We start from the raw sequence: 18,379 nt of genomic DNA on the forward strand, positions 1-18,379 counted from the left end.
ATTAAGGGATTACAGGATTTCTTCATAGTTTTGAATTTGATTCCTGGAAATATTTGAATGATGTTAGAGACTATTCAAATCTCTATCTTTAAATATATTTTTACAATATTCATAAAATTATTCTTTGGTAATAAACATCATGTGTTTAGGGAGCAATTCATTCTAAAGCGATGTGAAATAAGATATAAAGAGAAAGACATGAGAAACAGTAATATTTACACATTTTTAATATGCTTTCTTGTTAATATTCAATATTTTTCCATGAATTGACTACTTAAAAACATTTTATGATCACATTCTAGATAGGTTTCATTTTTCTGCTCCTTACCCTCCATTGGCTTAAATTTTCATTTCCCCATGTTCCATAAGATTTAAGTTTTACATTTTATTTCTCTATTTTTGTTTCAAAATCAAACTTATTGTGAACAAATTAGTCTGTTGAAAAAAAAATAAAACAAAAACACCAAACCTTCAAAGCCAGGCTGCTCTGGGGAACTGGCAAGAGCCAAGAGCCTTTTTTTTTTAATAGTTGAACTATTCCCAAGTAAAATGGATCATCTCGGACTGGACATTCTTCTGGTAGCAAGCATTGACTGAGGAGAACATAGATTAATCTACGAAGCTCGCCAGAAACAGCTGCCAACTGAAATCTCATGGTTGAAGTAAGACTTAAAAAAATTTAATCTGATTCTAGAATTAAGGGAGCTGAAGATCCTTGTCAAATTTGAGTGACGACAAAATGAAATTCAGCAGCGAATGCTACACATCCCAACTCAGTTGCAGTTGTTTGACAGGACAGCCTCGAACAGGAACTGTTCTCTTGAAATAACTTGTGGCTTCCTGGAAGACTTAATCTTTAGACCTCACAGGACCATGCTCCGATCCCGTCCTGTGGGGCATACCCCCCATCCCAGTTCCAGAACCGTGGCATTCATTGAGCTTCAAGGCAACTGCCCAGTGCTTCCCATTCCCCAAGAATGGCAAAGATTCATAGTTTTATACAATGAATCTTAAAATCATTCAAAAAATATTCATAGGACGACAAGATTAATAGATCTTCATTTATAAAGCTTATTTCTTCCTTCCCCAAAGATGTAAATGATAAGTTTAAAACTCTCTTTTTGGATCAAAACAGGCAACTATTTTTTTTTTCTCTAAGGTCCTTACTCTCAGTGTTTTGGTTCTTGTGAGTAAAGAAGGAACGGGGTACTCCTGGATGCTGGAAGAGACAAGCCCCTCTGCTCTGAGCAACTGTGCAAAAGTATTAACCAGTTCAGCTACAGAAAGTCTTGAAACTTTAAAAATTACGTTGGCTTCAATCTGATGGTTTAGCAATCTCCACATTTGCTAAACTGCAGAGAAGGGGGGCATGGGGGTCAGGTAAAATTCCAACATCCTTTGCACTCTTGGATAGAATTTAATATACTTAAACTTTAAATATGAATTGCTTTTCCCTTTTTACACAAGTTATAAAAATAAGAGGCCCTGTTTACACAGTTTGCATTTTTATGAAATTTGCGGTTTGAAAAAAAAGCTTTTTAAAAAGTGGTAATTAATGCTTCTCTTTGAATATGTTGTAACTTTAGATTTTTTTTTTCTTAAATAGTTTCTGAGTTTAACCCACTCCACTGAAGCTAGGGGTTTTCTTTAGCACTAGAGAAAACATAGTAAGGAGTGAAGGAAAGTAAGGTTTTTTTTCTGGTTCCATTTAAGGTTCTTGATGTGTGGCACCCCCTTTATGATAACTATCAACATTATATTTAAATTTTATATATTGACAAAATGCACTCTACCTCTGTAAGCATTGTGCCATTCGACAGTACTACTATTAAATTTACATACCACAATTTAAATTACATCCGTTTCAAGAATGGAAAAATACTAAAACGCAAGTGCCTAAGTGCCTGACTGGAATGAAGGTACAGTTTACAAATACAATAATTACAGTTTAAAACCATTAACAATATTACACCTAGAAGTAAATACTGTAGAACTGTGTGTGGGAAATCACTGCTGAAAGCCAGGACCTTCCAGTTGCTGGACCCCAGGTATAGATATCGGTTGGTTTTCATCAAACCAGATTAAAACCCGTCTCTCATACAATAGTTCTCCAGGACATGGCTCTTCCAAGTCCTTGCATGAGATTTTATTAGTTATCTGCCAAGTATTTTCCTGCAAAACAAAACCACAGATCAAAACATTATCCACAAGCTCAAGGGTGCGATGACCTTTTCCTCCCGCCCTACCCCTTGGAGCCAAACTCTGCATGTTTGGGGTTCTATACTCCTACAAAATGGTGAGGTTTTCAGGTTTTTTAGTTCCCCACACTAGTACTCACCATTTCCACCTCTGTGCACAGACAGTTTGTTGAGCATTCTGGATCCTGCCCAGGTGGGTCAGGGATCTGTCCCTGAATATGGGAACTTCTTCATATTTATTTCTTACTTAGTTTGTTGGAGAGTGAAAGGGATATAATTAATAATGGCATCAGAAGAGCCTGTGTAAAAACCAGGACTCGGAGGAAAAGGAAGCGGGAAGTGGTAACATGCTTGGTTCATATGTGTATGGCTCTGGCTTTACCCCAGCAAGCCACTGACAAGGGCAATCATCTCCATAAAAGCTCTGTTGTTTGTGCCACACTCAGTTTCTAGGCAACCAGTTTATATCTATAGACTACATCTTTTTTCATTTTTCTTCCTTTTTCTCTCTCTCTTCCTTCATTCCTTCCTTTCTTCTTGTTCTTGTTCTTCTTCTTGTTGTTGTTGCTCTTCTTCTTCTTCTTCTTCTTCTTCTTCTTCTTCTTCTTCTTCTTCTTCTTCTTCTTCTTCTTCTTCCTCCTCCTCCTCCTCCTCCTCCTCCTCCTCCTCTTCTCTCCCTCTCTTCTCTTTGAGACAGTGAGAGTATATATGTGAGCATTTGTACTTTGGCAGATGTGTGTGAGTTAGAGACAGCTTGTAGGCCTTGCTTTTTACTTCTATATCTGGTTCCAAGGAGTCAAATTCAGGTTATCATGCTTTATAGCAAGTGCCTTTATCCATTGAACCACCTCACTCAAAACTAACACATATTCTTATTTTTTTGAAAAATTATTATGTGTGTATATATGATGTGTGTGTATGTATGAGTGCATGAGGTAGCATGTGTGTGGAGCTAAGAGGACAACTGTTCCAAGTTGGTTTTGTCCTTCCGTCTCTAAGGGGATTTTTGGGACCTAACCCAGGTCGCCAAGCTTGTGTGGCAAGTGCCTTTAAGCACTGAGCCATCTGGCCACAGATACATTAAAGGTTGCTTTTAAAGTCAAAAAGCAGATGTTCCAAGACCTTAGCTTAGCCAGACACCTCTAAAATTCAGAAAGTCCAGATGTTGAACAAAAACTTTCCAAGGAATCTAATGCTGCCATGCTTTAGGTATGTCACACATTTTTATGCTCTTTCTCTTGTTTTAAAAAAATACATTTTCAGGTAGGAGAGAGAGGCAAGTGTGTCAATCTTGTTGGCAACACAGCTGCAGGACTTATCCCCCTGACTTTAGTACACAGCTCAATCATGAGGGGATGAAAGCTCAGTCCAACATAAGACACAGACCCAGCATACCCAGTCTTTCCACTTGGGTTGCCAGTTCATCTGTACTGCATTCAAATATCAGTCTGCTTTATGGGAGGTAGGGATAGGAATGAGGAAGCAGGAGATGAGAAACAACACTTGGTTCCTGCTTGAGGAGGGGTAGCAACACAATTTCTGCCAACGAAACCAAAGCTACCCATTTACCTGCTGCAAACCTCTTCTTGATGAGTGAAAACCGGTACCCTGCTCCAACAAGCTCGATGTCACAGCCAGACAGTGTGCTTCCTTCACTCGTGAACTGCACAACCAACGGGGAAGGTTTGCTTGGGCCTTCGGATAACTGAAATCTTGCCAGTAAAGAACCTACGCCTTTAAAAGAAGAGCATTATTGCAAGATAGAGATGGGCAGTGTCACTTTGCCCATAACTTTGAAATGGCATTTGAAATCAACTGTGCAAAACTGGACAGCCTAGCAAGCAGTATATTCTTCAATTACAAAATGTTGGTGAGTAAAAGCATCCTTGGGTATTATGAGTTGATGTGGGGTTCCCCTCTGTATGCTGCAAATTATTTTTTATTACCACTGGTTAATAAAGAAGCTATTTTGGTCAATGGCTTAGCAGAGTAAAGCCAGGTGGGAAATATATATATATATATATATGTTTATGTATATACATATATATATATACATATGTGTGTGTGTGTGTGTGTGTGTGCGTGTGTGTGTGTATGGACAGAGAGTAGGCAGAGTCAAGGAGGAGTCATGTAGGTGCTAAAGGAGAAAGACACCGGAAAATCTTACAGCCTTATGGCGACACATAGATTAATAGAAATAGGCTAATTCAAGATATAAGAGCTAGACAATAAGAAGCCTAAACTATTGGCCAAGCAATATTATAATTAATATAGTTTCTGAGTAATTATTTGGGGGCTGAGTGACTGGGAAGCGAAAGAGTAGTCTCCGATTACAAATGGCACCAGCATGGGCAACTACATCCACATGGAAACTGAGAGAGCTTGGGAAGGGATTCTAGACACAAAAGAACAGAGTTAAACATAGCTTCTTGGTAGCTGCATTTTTTCCCCAGATAGATTCTGTTTGCTGGCAGCAAGCAGAAGCACGGTTCCTTTATTAAAAAAAGTCTTCCCGACTCTGTTAGTGGCAACAAATTGCATGGCTTTACTTTAAGAGATGACTTCTTGATACATGCTGTAGAACAAATTCTGCCTCTTTCAGGGGGTTCTGCACTTAAATGGGGTTTGTGAGAAGCGTGTTACAAATGACTTAATGGCAACATATACCCACTGTGTCCCTGGAGTTAGGGTGGAGTGCATGGCCCACAGAACTGGCAGTGAACATGCCTCAGCTATGTTGGACTGGGCAGAACAAACAGGCAGGGCTGTGGAGTTGGTCCTAGCCATACTCAGTTAGCATTTTTAAAAAAAGCACCCCTAGTCAGAAAATGATTACAAATATGCAATAAAGACAGATTCAGATGGAAATAGACTTCTAAATAGGTCTTAGTGTGTTAAAAAAAATGTATGTAGGCTTGGGAGAGAGAGGAAAAGGAGTACAGTTATAAAAAGAAAGCAAAGTCTTTTAAAGTAAAAGTGATATGAAAAAGTACAGACAGTCATAGATTAAAGGAGTAAAGAAAAATAAGCCACGTAAAGATAAAAATACACAGAGAGTCTGGGTTTTACATATTATTGTGTTTTCTTTGAATTTTTCGACCGTAGGGAGACATTTGATTCAAGGGGATGCTAAGATAAACCAACATAAAGGTATCTTGACTTCAAAATTTGAGTCTAAGGATATGTTATTTTGGAAAAGAGGCTCTGCTTTTGATTCCACAGAAGATGAGGACCTGTGGATTCCTTCCAGACTAATGTTATTTGATGGAACAAGACCCCCTGAAATGTCTCCATGAACCCCTAAAACCATTTCACCCAACAAACAGCGGGAAGCAGTTTGGAGAGATCAACTCCCAAATTCCTAAAATAACTGTTTATGAATGTTTATTTTCATTTAAAGGGGGTTGGTTATAAATGGTTAAATGGTTACAGTTAATGTCTTTCTAAAAAAAAAGGGGGGGGGAGCTATGATATAGAGATGAATACTTTACATTGGTATGGATTCTGGTCTATTAATACACATTTAAGGTTGATTTTGTTATACTGTGTATATGTATATTTCTACTCTTCTTTAAGGTATCATGCTCATCCAGCTAATTTAAAATATAATATATATTAAGAAATACAGGTTAATAGATAGTCATCTATAATAATTAAATTTCAGTTCATGTTAGTTAGGTTTTCTAGATGTACAGAAATATATTTCAGATGAATAGGTATTCTTCAAATCTTTCAAAGATATACATAACATGGAATTTAAAATGTTTTAAGAACTTAGACTTTTCTCAACAGTGAGACAGGTCTGCTTCTGGCAGCATCAATTACTTCAGAGAGGTTGATGGACATTAAAGAAAATCCTTATGGAATTTGCCTTCAATGTGACAAGGCTAGCCATTTGGGCAAGAAACTGCTCTTGCCTGGACTGCTTGATGGTATTCTGTATGAACTGGACATGCAGGACCCACAGAAAAGTGACTGTTGAATTTTCCAAAAGATGGGATGGTCCTTCAGGGTTCCTGCTTCACAGAAGAAACTGCCAGACATTCTGCAGGGCACAGAAGAAAGCAAGTGATGAACTTTGCCATTACAAGGCAGAACAGATCTTCAAATTTCCTGCTTCATAGAAAAGTCTGCCAGATACTATGGGCCTGTAGGCTGAAGATGGATGCCCCAATATTACAGAAGAACTCTGGGTGACTGTGCAGGCAGCAATATGTCTCTGTCAATTCTAGAGTTTTGGAAGTTGCTTACAATGCAAATCCTGTTTGTTTAGGTAATTTTACATCTTTTTGGGGTCTTCGATGGAGTTGAAGATTAGATAATTACAGTTTTTCTTAGTTATGATAAAAGATAAATTAGGTATAAAACTTTAGATTCACAAAGATAGGATAGATGACTAAATATTGTAACTGTAATTCTTGCTTGATACCTATTTTGTTATGTGAAATTTTATATAAAAGATAAATTAGGTATAAAACTTTAGATTCACAAAGATAGGATAGATGACTAAATATTGTAACTGTAATTTTTGCTTGATACCTATTTTTATTTTTACTATGTTAAAGTTAAAACCTTCCTTTTTAATTAGACAGAAAAGGGGAGATGATGTGGGATCCCCCTCCATGCTGTTTTATTACCATTGGTTAATAAAAAAGCTATTTCGGCTAATGGCTTAGCAGAGTAAAGCCAGATAGGAAATCCAAACAGAGATATATAGAGAGAGTAGGAGGAATCAACAAGACACCATGTAGCTGCCAAAGGAGATGCTGGAAAACCTTACCAGTAGGCCACAGCATCATGGAGATGCATAGATTAACAGAAATGGGTTGATTTAAGATGTAAGAGTTAGTTAATAAGAAACCTGAATTTTTGGCCAAACAGTGTTATAATTAATATATATTATTTAATATATAATTATATTTAATTATAATTATAATATAATTATATTAATATAATATATATTAATATAAAAACTATAATATAGTTTTCATGTGATTATTTGTGTCTGAGCAGCAGGTAAACGAACAAGCAGTCTCTGCCTACAATGAGTGACTGGTTGAAATAGGTCAGTAGAATGGTACTTTAAATTTTGCGACATGCCCAAAGAATGGTTCTATCCTTTTTATCTCGTGATTAACATGAGAGGAAATAAGACATCTACATAGACTCTGACACAGGGTAGACACATGTCTCCTGAAGGGCTCTTCTCTGCCACAAGGACAGTCTATGTCAGGTGAGGTCTTGGTGGAACACCAAAGAGGAAGGTTCACAAAAAGCCACTTGCTTTCATGGATGTTAATAACTAAACAAAAGTTCTGCTTGCTTCTAGGACTACAAGGATTTGGGTTCATAGTTGGCCGACACCTGTAGGTTATCTCAGATTTAAGCCTGTGATTACATTACCTCCATTTTCTGACTTCTGGGAGATATCAGGAATTTTCCATAATATTCTTTGTTGCTCAGCATTCCTAAGAATAAAACAAACGGCTTTTTTTTTTTTACATACCAAGGAGAGGCGACATTTCCAGATAGTGTTAATTAAAATAAAATGGGCCTCAAGATGTGTAGCTCTTCCTAACTACATATATACCCCTACATACATAAGTGTTCTTCCTTCTCCTTATCTAACCAGCCACTGAAATGTGAGAAAAATAGTTAGGGAGTAATACAGTATTTAGAACTCATCTACCCAGAAAATAGATACAAAGTATTTGTTAATCACTTATCTTAGGCAATTTCCATTGTAGTCACTGGTTAGCTCACATTAATTTTAAATAAGTATTCTTTATTTTGCTGTTGCTAGTGGAAAGACTGGTCCCCAACTCCTGCCCCCACTCCCCCCACCCCCAGATTTGCTGAGGTCCCTTCCCACAGGAAAAACCCTGGTGCTAAAACTCTGCAGTACCTTAACCAGAAGAAGCCCTTTTAAGGAGCAGAGAGGGAGGAAGTTTTTCTTTTGTTTTTGTTTTTACCAGACCGCTGGAGGAAGCACAGCCTGGAGCTTGGTCACTCCTCCGTCTATGGGGACCAGGAACTGCACGTTGTTAAGGGCCACTGCGGTGGTCATGGCGTCCGTGTTGTACTTATAATCTATGCGCAGGTCAGTACTCGCAGGCTCACATCGCCAGTTCACTGCCAAGTTCAGAGGTGTGGACTGAATGCCCTGGGCAGACACCTTTACCCAAAGGATAGAAGAGAGAAGGTGTGTGTTTCAGCTGTCAATCAAACCAAATCAGAGACCGTGATTGGCTCCCACTGAACCGGGCGTATAAACCCGCATGCTGTACTATATTCTTTGTGCTATTTCCATGGTTCCAGGGTAAACTGCTGAAGTTCAGGCTCAGGGTGGGAGTGCTGTGTCCTTGAGGAAACTATTAAGGTTACAATCACATATACTATACAAGGTCAGCTGTGGAAACCCCTACATCACTTCAGAGTCCACAGTGCGTTTTCCGTCCTGAGGGAGGCGAGGCAGTATATTGGTTCAAGGCTGAGGCCGGGAGACTGGACACTCTTGGGTGTGAGTTCTTGTCCCGCCACTTCTAGACAAGTGAAGTGTAACCTCACTCAACCTCGGCTACTTTCTCACCTGCTAAACGGGGATGACAAAAAACAGCGAGACTCCTAAGTTGCCAGGAAGGTTCGAGGAGAAACAGCACCGTGTCTAGCTTATAGCTAGAAAGTGACTCCCGAACAGGCTAACTACTAATATGCGTGCCATGTTTGCTCTTCACGACAAACCAATCAGGGAGACGATGTTGGACACTGTCCTTATTCCTTTGAGGTTTGTCAACATCAGGACCTGAATCCAGATCCTCTGCTTCGAAGAGCTACAGAGTTTGCAGTCTGGTTGGAGTCAATAGTGAACGAGCTAGGACAAGAAAAGGTCAGGTTTGACTGTGATTAAGAAACAAGATATTTTCTTAAGACGGTGATATCTGTTTGAGTTCCTGGTCTGCAGTGTAGAATTCACTTCCTTACTCCCTCAGCACCTGTCAATTGCTAATAGCTCTCTGGCTAGGACTTGGACCCTGTGGGTCCCTCATTGAATTGCTTACTAGCAAAGGTTTCATTAGAACTATTTCATGAAGCTGTCACAGTAGAAAAAAATCCAGGTCATTTATACCCAATCACTTCAAATTAAAAGTATTAGAACACTTGTGATCTGACCATGAGTATGCTGATCTGACTAATTAATAATGTATCATATTTAAAAAAGATTTATTTATTATTTGTATGTATATATGTATGTGTTTGTGTGAATTTATGTACACCACATGCAGGCAGGATCCAGCAGAGGTCAAAAGATGGCCTCGGGTCCCCTGGAACTGGACTTATGAGTCACCATAGAGTTACAAGTCACAACGCGGGGACTGGAAAATGAAGTCATGTCTTCTGCAAGAGCAATAAGTGCTTTCGACAGCTTTTAACCTCTAACATATTTTTCCAGCTTTAACACTTACAATCTCCCTCCCCTCCCCCATCTGTAGCTAGCAGTTAAAAGGATCGTCCGCGATGGGCAGGCGGCCCCAGTTATGGGCTAGCAATGATATGGTGCTGCAGCATAACCCAGGCGCCACGTGGCGCCGGGGGCTCAAAGGCAGCGCGTTAACACTTACAATCTTGATTAAGTGTGCATGTGTGTTTTCAAGTTCATTTTTAGGGGGCATGTTTCTATAATTTAAAGCTAAAACACCTCACTTTGCATTTATGGGTATTTGATTAATATTCTCATTAGTCCCTACATGGTTCTTTAAGGCTTAAGGTTTTTATAACTACAGTACTTCAATAATATTAAAAAATGTTGCTTTTATAAAATAGTAGGCACTTTAGAATGTAAAATTGTAATGTGAAATAGGATAACCCTGACTATACCATACGCTTACCTGGTATTTGAGCATGTCCACATTATAATAAGTAGCTTGGGGTTTTTGTTCAGAGACTTTCTTTAGGTGAGTCATCAAATTTGGCATGTTTACCCAGAATTCCTTGGTATTGGCATCATTTTGTGTATTATCACTGTGAAGATTGGAAGAAAAATCAGTGATTAAGTAGCATCTTACTGACACCATCATCTGTACAAGAAGCATTTGAGAAGATGCTGTCTGATTTCTCCATCTCCTTTGACAATCCAAACTCTTGAGAGCATCCCCAGGGTGGTTTTAACACAGTGTGGTGTCCCATAAGCCTCCCAGTTCCCACAGGAGTCTCTGTTCTGCGGCCAAACACTCCCATGAGCTCCAGTCTACTAACCCAGCCAAATAATAACGGGGTGCTTTGAAGTGATAACTAGTTCCTCATCCATACTCAGTAGCTCCCCCTCCATTTTCTCACTTCTCCCTAATCAGCCACTGCAATTGAGGGGGAGTAAATAGATTTTCCTTTGAACTGACTTGTAATGATTTTCAGAAATTAACCAGTTAAAAGACTCAGAGGCACACACTCGTAATCCTAGCTTGGAGTAGGCCAAGGCAAGAGGATCACAAGTTCAAAGCCAGCCTCAGGTACACCGTGAGAGAGCTTATCCTGAAATGAAAATAAAACAGAACAAAAATGAAAAGATTTGGCTTAATTAACTGAAAAGGATGTAGCCACCACCACCACCATGCTCCTTTGTCAACACTCACAACTGCATCCAAGAGCATCTAAATAAAAACCTCAATTCACAAACAAGATGGCCTTGGAGTTTATGGTGGTAGTCACAGTTTCTTATAGTAGGACAGCAGAGTCTTGGATCTCTAAAAAGCTTCGCATCCCTGATAGCTAGTGCCAGCAGTCTGTTTAAGGACCACTCGCCTGATCTACATTGCAGCTGCTTCTTCATTCATGATGAAGGGCCAGCCGGGTGACATGCCCTCTGGATGGCGCTATCTCATGGCGACAGGGTGGCGAATGAACAAACAAATAGATCGAAAAATTTTAATGAAAAGAATGGCGAGTTTCCAAGAGAATGACAATGAGACATAATTGACTTTGGAGATGGTCAGTGCGGCTGGAGAGGGCAGGGGATGGACAGGGGAGACAGAGGAGCTGAGAGCCATAGGAAGAAGGGAAGGGTAGTATTACAAGATGGGGAAGTTCATGCCAAGCCCTGATGTGGGGCAGGACTTCACTCATTTTTGATAGGTAGGGATTGATGAGGAGAACAGACACATAGATTTGGATAGACGCTCAAAATCAACAGCAACAAGTTGAGATTCTGGGACATGTGTCATGTGATGCCACTGGTCAGTTGTGAGCAAAGAGGAGTCTTCTCAAGGTCAGGGGCTGTAAAAACGTGCTGGAGCAGGGCCAGATTGGAGCCAGGGAGAGAAACGATTGTTACTGCGACAGTCTGGGGACATAGTGTTGGGACTAACTCAAGGAAACATGCTGAAAAGGAAGAGTGTGGGCACTTTAGAGAGAACCTTCTAGACAGAATACCCACACTTTGTGATGAAGCAGAAGCTGTCAATAACGAGTCCTTTTGTCACACCCACCGTAAGCCAACAACACATGCACATACACAGCTAATAAAGACATCATTTCAGAGTTGAAATGAGAAAGTGTGCATTTATGGAAACATGCACATGACCATGTGAGCCTTCCATGACCTTCCCTGGTGTGAGCTGTGCCAACAATGACCATTTTAGTAAAATTATGGGCTTCACTGAAAGGGTTTGCAAATTTATATGGAAAAATAGCTAGCCCACAGTTCCCATATTATTTCACTTAAAATGGTGTTCATATCATAAGAAAATTTTCTATTATTTGGCTCATCACTTACTGTTCTTCTTTACTGTTTATTAGTAACAAGTGAAACAGGCATGCCTACGTTGTCCCCAATACGGACTTTCCTTAAATGCCTCTTTAACCCCTTTAGAAGTTGGCCACTAAAACACACAAATGCATACGAAATTAGATATTCACACACGGCACAACACACAGAAAACTTGACGGCTAGCACACAAACCCGATGTCTGGGTGTCAAATCTATGTGCACATCTGCACTGGGGGAACCAGCCACAGAGCTATTCTTGTGATGGAACTCTCTTTATGCAAGACACAGGGCACTAAGCTAATCATCTCTGTAAGATTGTATGCAGAATCATATTTACCAGCAGAGAAGTTGGGGGTTCGGCAGGACGTGCTCTAACCTGCTGGAATTTATCACCCGAAAAGTCAGAGCGGCTGGGGAGGGGTTGTTGGCAAAGTGTCTGGTGATGCCGGCGGGGAAGGACAAGACCATCTCTCCCGTGATCTTGACAATGCACCTGGAACACCAAGCACATGAGAGAAAAGAGAAGAGACGGGGTGAGTGTGCGGGATGCTGGCAGTGGAGGAATAGACGAGGCCTGAGTGACAACGTACAACACCTGGAGTTAAAGACAAAACAGCTACAACTATGCTCCCAACCACCAAGTCATTTCTAGCTCACCTGTGGATTTGAGAACTCCTTTTGGTTTTTAAGGAGCTTTAGTTGTAAGGAAATACATGTTTCTAGAATGGGTGGCAATTTCCAGAACTAGAAGTTTGAATTTATCATTTTGACTATCTGTTTTAGGGAGTAACAAGTACCCCTCTACTAAAGAAAAATCATAAAGAAAAAGCTGGCCTAAAATGAATTAATCGTGTGTGGGTGCCTGTGCATGCCTCGTGGGCAGTCAGAGAACAGCTTGGGGGGAGTGGGTTCTCTCCTTCCACCATGTGGGGCCTAGGGATGGAGCTCAGTCAGGTCATCCATCTTGGAGGCAAGAGCCTTTACCAGTTAAGACACCTTGCTGGCCCCAAAGTGGTTGGCTATTTTGTTGAACGTGTTTTGGAGTGTGGAAGAGCAGTACAAAGAATATTGGTGAGCTTCACAAACCGAACCATTTAGTCTTGTGTTTTTGCTTGTTTGGAGATAATCACCTGCATTTTATCATTATACCTCACTGGGGCTTACTTCAGTTCTTTGAATAGTGTGACCAGTGTCTTTTCTGTTCTCCAAGATAAAGTTCCTACATCTTAATTTATTAGTCCTTTAGTCCATTATTTTGACTATTTTGTCACAATTAAATTAGTCATAGAAATTAAAGCACGGTAAGATGATAGTTTAGAAGAATCATCATTTTTTCAAGGCTTCATGGAGGTATGAATATGATAAAGTGTAGCTACTTTTAAATTCTACACATTTGTATGCTATAAAATCAATACATAACCAAGCCCCATGTTTCCATTGTCCCCAAGCACGTCTTTCTGCCTTTCTGGAATCCCTTCGGCCCGGTTTTACAGTCCTCGACCCTAGGTACCTGCTATGTGCTTTTATTACTCTGCAGTGTGCTGCACTTCCTACAATATAATCTAACAGGTGTGTGCTTGGGGGCGGGGTCAGACTTTGTTCCCTGGAAGAATTATCTACAGATTTGTCCCCGTAGCTCCATGCATCACTGGTCCATTTACCTCTAGTTTGCGGAATGGATATATCATTTTCTGAAAGAAGAAACCAATACAGCCACTAAGGGATATGAGAGTCCTTTCCAGCCTTCATCTGTTACAAAGATGTGATCAACGTATGCGAATAGGTCTTTGAGTGGGCGTGGCTCTAATTCTTTCTTGCTAGGTCTGAGGGATCACTGGGTCACATGTTGGGGATATCTTTCACTTTTTGTTTGTTTGTTTGTTTTTTGAAACAGGGTTTCTCTGTGTCGCTCTGGAGCCTGTCCTGGCACCAGCTCTGTAAACCAGGTTGGCCTTGATCTCACAGAGATACCCTTGCCTTTGCAACCCGAGTGCTGGGCTTAAAGGCGTGCATCACCTCCTCCCGGCACCTTTCTCTTTTAATGAACCAGCTCAGCTGTCTTTGTTTCTTTCTCTGCCATGACCCTCTCTCTTTGTTTCCTTATTCTTTCTTTTCCTCCTTCCTCCCCTCTCTTTTTCCTTTCTTCTTTTCTCCCCAAGTGTTTTCTAAAATGGAAAGTACAGCTGTGTGAATCTCTCAGCATTTCCACAGCCTCCCCAGCACTGAGCAGAATCCATCTTAACTTTAACTATTTGGTGAGCAGTGCAGTCTCATTTTAACTTGACTTTAAAGACTGTCTAAGGATCTTAAGATCTTTTAAAAATTTTAATTAATCCACTATTAATTGTGTGCGTGTGTGTGTGTGTGTGTGTGTGTCTGAACCCGAGTGATCATACTATGGAGTATGGAGCCCCTAAGCATATGGCGGTTGAGGACAACTTTCAGGAGTTGGTTCTGTTCTCTCACCACACGGTTTTCTGGGAGATGGGGCTCGGATGACCAGGTTTGGCAAAAATGGCTTTACTGTAGCTCCCAACTTTGTTCTTTTGCAAAGCTGTTTCAGGACTGGGTCCAAACAGAATACAGAACCACAGCATCAATTTCAGCATAAACTATATTTCCAAGCTTTCAATTCCAACCCACTCCCTACTTCCTACTCTCGAAGACTTATGTATGTATGTATGTATGTATATACATATATTTCTTTTGCTTACAGCACCAGGTAAAGTTTGTCAGTAGAGGGCGCTGAAGAGACAGTGGAAGGAGGAGCTTATCTAATAGTCCCCATACTCACAAAATAAAAATTTAAAATTTTTGTACTTATAGATCACTAAATTCCATGTTTGTTGAATGTGGTTTTCTTTCTCAAGGAAAACATTTTTGACCTTAGTGACTGTTCCTCTCAGCATTTGATGTGAATGTCAGTGTGTCATGTGAACCTGGCCTTTGAAAACTTATAATAATGTGAAATGGAATTAAAAATCAATTTCTGAATAAAGCCTGGAGCCATGTAAATCCTCTCAAATGAAGCATTTATTAAGAAGGAAGACATTTCCAAGTCAAGAGGCCTGTGACTTACAAATTGGGTCCTCCCTTTGTCACAGGCAGCCATGGCTTCTCTAGCTGGGCTACAGAATCGGCAGCCAGTTCTCGGCAGGAGCTGTGTGAATCTGAACTGGTGGAGGGCACGAGAAGAACATTTCTCCCATGTGACCGTACTGCGCTGTGGGTACCAAGCACATGGCCTTTTTGTGAGCCTTCTCTGAGTGCAGGAGCTTGGGCTGCTTAATCAACCTACTTGGGATTATGTACTATGAAAAATCTTCCCCCATTACAGCACTCAGTTCAAACGGCCCTTTCTTTCCTAGCCTCATCATTCAGCCTCCTTACTTTGCCCGCCTCCCCCTTTTAAAGGAAATTGTGTGGTCAAAATATTAAGGACTTCTCGTCTTCCACTGCATTCTATTTACATCTCTTCCATCAGACTTTAGGTTATTTTCATATACAAGTATTATTTCCCATCCCAGATGTCTCTGCTTGTGCACCTCATGTCTAGTACAATGGTCAGTGCAGAGTAACAGTCTGTAGCTCTTGGGTCCCTCACTTAGGCTTCCTTCTGTTTATTGCTGGAACGCAGGCCCAGAATTACATCAGTGGATACATTTGGCAGTAGTGTGGTGTGGATGTTTGGTGTGCCGGGTGAATTAACAATTCCTGTCAGTGGTTTGGAGTCAGGATTCCCTTTGTTACTGAGTGTGGAAAGCTGTGTACCTCTCTGTGAGAAAAAAATGCACAGATAAGATGTGGTCGTGTCTTTAAAGCCAGCACATGGAAAGAAGAGGCAGGCAGATCAATGTGAGTTCAAAGCCAGTTTGCTCTACATAGCTAGTTCCAGACCAGCCAGGGCTACATATTGAGACTGTCTTAAAACAATGAAAAAAAAAAAAAGACAATATGATTTCAGAGAATTTGTAGAATGTATGGATCTGATCCACAGAACTCTTTCTCAGCAGGTAGGATGGTTATGTTTAGAGTGTCCCCCCAACCCTGCCCACTAGACAGGACAGGTTTTCAAGAGGATAGGGGTCCTTATACCACCCAGGCTTACTTGCTCGGGTCTGCTCCTTTGAAGTAGGCATTGACGGTTTCTGTGAATGCTGCAGCAACTGGGAGGGTGTCCTGAGCCCCCATAGTCAGAGGACTGGGTCCCCTGGAAGAACCTGTAGGAGATGAAATGCTTCCATTTATTTGGGACTTACGTAAAAGGCACGGGCACATTGAATATGAGCTCGCTAAAGGACTGGGGGGCAGGGCCTTTTACTAAAAACACCACGATCACACAGTAGCTGTGTGTTCAACACAAGCACAAGTATTTAAAAGGAAATATTTGGCCGGTTTATAGACAAACACACTTGACATCGATTCAGCTACTTGGCTATGGGAGAAAAATCCAAGCAAAGCACGAAGCCATAAGGATTTCCACACGTCCTGCATAAAGCATGAGGCAGTATTTGCATGACAGTTTGTGCTTGTGCGCCAGGTGGTTAAAGGAGAGAAGTTTCCTATTTCCCCGCTACAGCCTTCCACCCAATCAGTTAAGTATTCAGCTTGAAAACCTGCATTCCTTCATTTGGAAGAGATGAGTCACGTGGTGTCACATAGCTCATGGTCCTTTTCTGCGTAGCCCAGTTGCTCACGGTTTCAACAAGGTCAAGCTCCTTGCCTAAAACAAAGGCTACCAAAGCTACGCTGTTGACTTGGCACAGACAAAAGAAGGCGCTGCTGACTATTGACTATCTCTGGGTTCATTGCACACCTACTGTGTGCCAGCAGAGGCAAGGCATACCTCCCGCGAGGTGCTTCACCCTACTTGCCCCTCAGCCTGCGGGATAGTCCGGGAGAGTCACATTGTACAGAAGAGGAAGCCAAAGTTTGAAGGGCCGTATCCAAGATGATACATTTATTGAAGCAGTGGAAACAAGAATCCAAATCTAGATTTGCTTTCCTGTAAAGCCTGTATTTTTATTATCATACTGCGTGGTTTGTCTGCAAGCAAGACTTCACTACAAAGAGTTGCTGAAACATGGAACTTCAGAAACATAGAGTTTAATTTGCTGCTTTGGTTCTTAGTTTCTAGGCTTGGTACTGAACATGGTATCTATGTTCCATGCTTGCTGCATCACCTTTCTACCAAACAAAGATGTTTATTCCTCTTCTCTTCTGGCATACGTTACATGCATTTGGGGTAACTCATCCTTTATATGTCTTCCTCCTCAACATAACCTTTCCTGCTCATTTCAGTTCATCACACTACCCTACCCCCAGCTTTTTCTATCTTAATTCAGTTCTTACTATCTTGTACCTGGTAATAGGACTTGGTAATAGGTCGTCAATTTTTTTAATTTTATTTATATTTTATATACGAGTCCTCTGCATGTACACCTGACATGTATGTCAGAAGAGAGCATCAGATTCTATTATAGATGGTTGTGAGCCACCATGTGATGGCTGGGATTGAACTCAGGACCTCTTGAAGAGCAGCCAGTGTGCTTAACCACTGAGCCATCTCTCCAACCCGTGTAGGGCATCATCTTTAATATCTCTTTGTTAGTATCATGTATCATGCCCTAGTGTAGATGTTGAGGATGCTCAAGATGAGTTAGACATGGTCTCTGTCCCCTGTGCAGTTAGTTATTGCTGTTCTCATACTCAACAGCATCACCACCACCACCATTACCATTCACACCAGCACTGACCTCTGACATCATTGTTTTCTCACCATTAGTATGTGCCCTACGTAAGTAATAAGCATGGTATTCATTTATCAGACCACCTTTGTGTTACACGCATGACTTCCAGTCTGCAGCGCTGCTAGGAGGTGGTGGAATAGCTAGGATATGGGGATCACATGGAAAGAATTTAGGACTTAGGCAGTACGCTTTTGAAAGAGATACGGAGACTTTAACCCTTTCCTGTATAACTCTTTGCTCTCTGGTCCCCATGAGGGGGGCATGTCTCCTCTATTACATACACATTTCTGACATGATATACTTACTCTATCACCATAGGCCTAGAGCACAGGGCTAAGGACCTGTGACTCCAAATTAAACTTTTCTTCCTTTTAAGTTGAATATCTTTTTAAAAATTTGATTTTTATGTCATTGGTGTTTTGCCTGCCTGCATGCCTGTGTGAGGGTGTCTGAACCCCTGCAGCTGGAGTTTCAGACATTTGTGAGCATCCATGTGGGAGTTGGGAATTGTGCTTTTAACCACTGAGCCATCTCTCCAGCCCCTGAGCTGAATACCTTAAACGCTTGGTCACAGTAACAGTAACTGATCGACACAGGACTCAGAGTCAAAGAATATTAAAAATATCAAGTATCAAAAAGTATTCTTGCTCAGTCTTGCCTCGCTGATAACC

At 40.9% G+C, this 18,379-nt stretch overlaps 1 protein-coding gene and 1 non-coding gene across 33 annotated transcripts in view; both read right to left on the reverse strand.

Annotated features, from left to right (window-relative positions):
- Positions 1–209: 209 nt before the first annotated feature.
- Positions 210–18,379, reverse strand: part of Sgip1 (SH3GL interacting endocytic adaptor 1) — a 197,482-nt gene continuing 179,312 nt past the window's right edge. For all 32 annotated transcript variants that reach the window (XM_087904780.1, XM_087904783.1, XM_087904782.1 and 29 more), the window contains 7 exons: positions 16,067–16,178; positions 12,296–12,451; positions 10,085–10,217; positions 8,171–8,373; positions 7,602–7,666; positions 3,768–3,932; positions 210–2,172 (listed from right to left, as the gene is read on the reverse strand). In XM_087904780.1, coding sequence (XP_087760906.1) covers positions 2,150–2,172; positions 3,768–3,932; positions 7,602–7,666; positions 8,171–8,373; positions 10,085–10,217; positions 12,296–12,451; positions 16,067–16,178 — 857 coding nt within the window. In that variant the 3' untranslated portion in view covers positions 210–2,149. The remainder of the gene's footprint in view (positions 2,173–3,767; positions 3,933–7,601; positions 7,667–8,170; positions 8,374–10,084; positions 10,218–12,295; positions 12,452–16,066; positions 16,179–18,379) is intronic.
- LOC125412733 (small nucleolar RNA SNORA76) lies at positions 9,681–9,805 on the reverse strand. The gene has a single exon (XR_007235679.1). It is a non-coding gene; the product is annotated as a small nucleolar RNA SNORA76 (small nucleolar RNA).

This window comes from Myodes glareolus, chromosome 3 (genome assembly GCF_982192425.1).
Source record: "Myodes glareolus chromosome 3, mMyoGla1.1, whole genome shotgun sequence".
Taxonomy (NCBI): Eukaryota; Metazoa; Chordata; class Mammalia; order Rodentia; family Cricetidae; genus Myodes; species Myodes glareolus.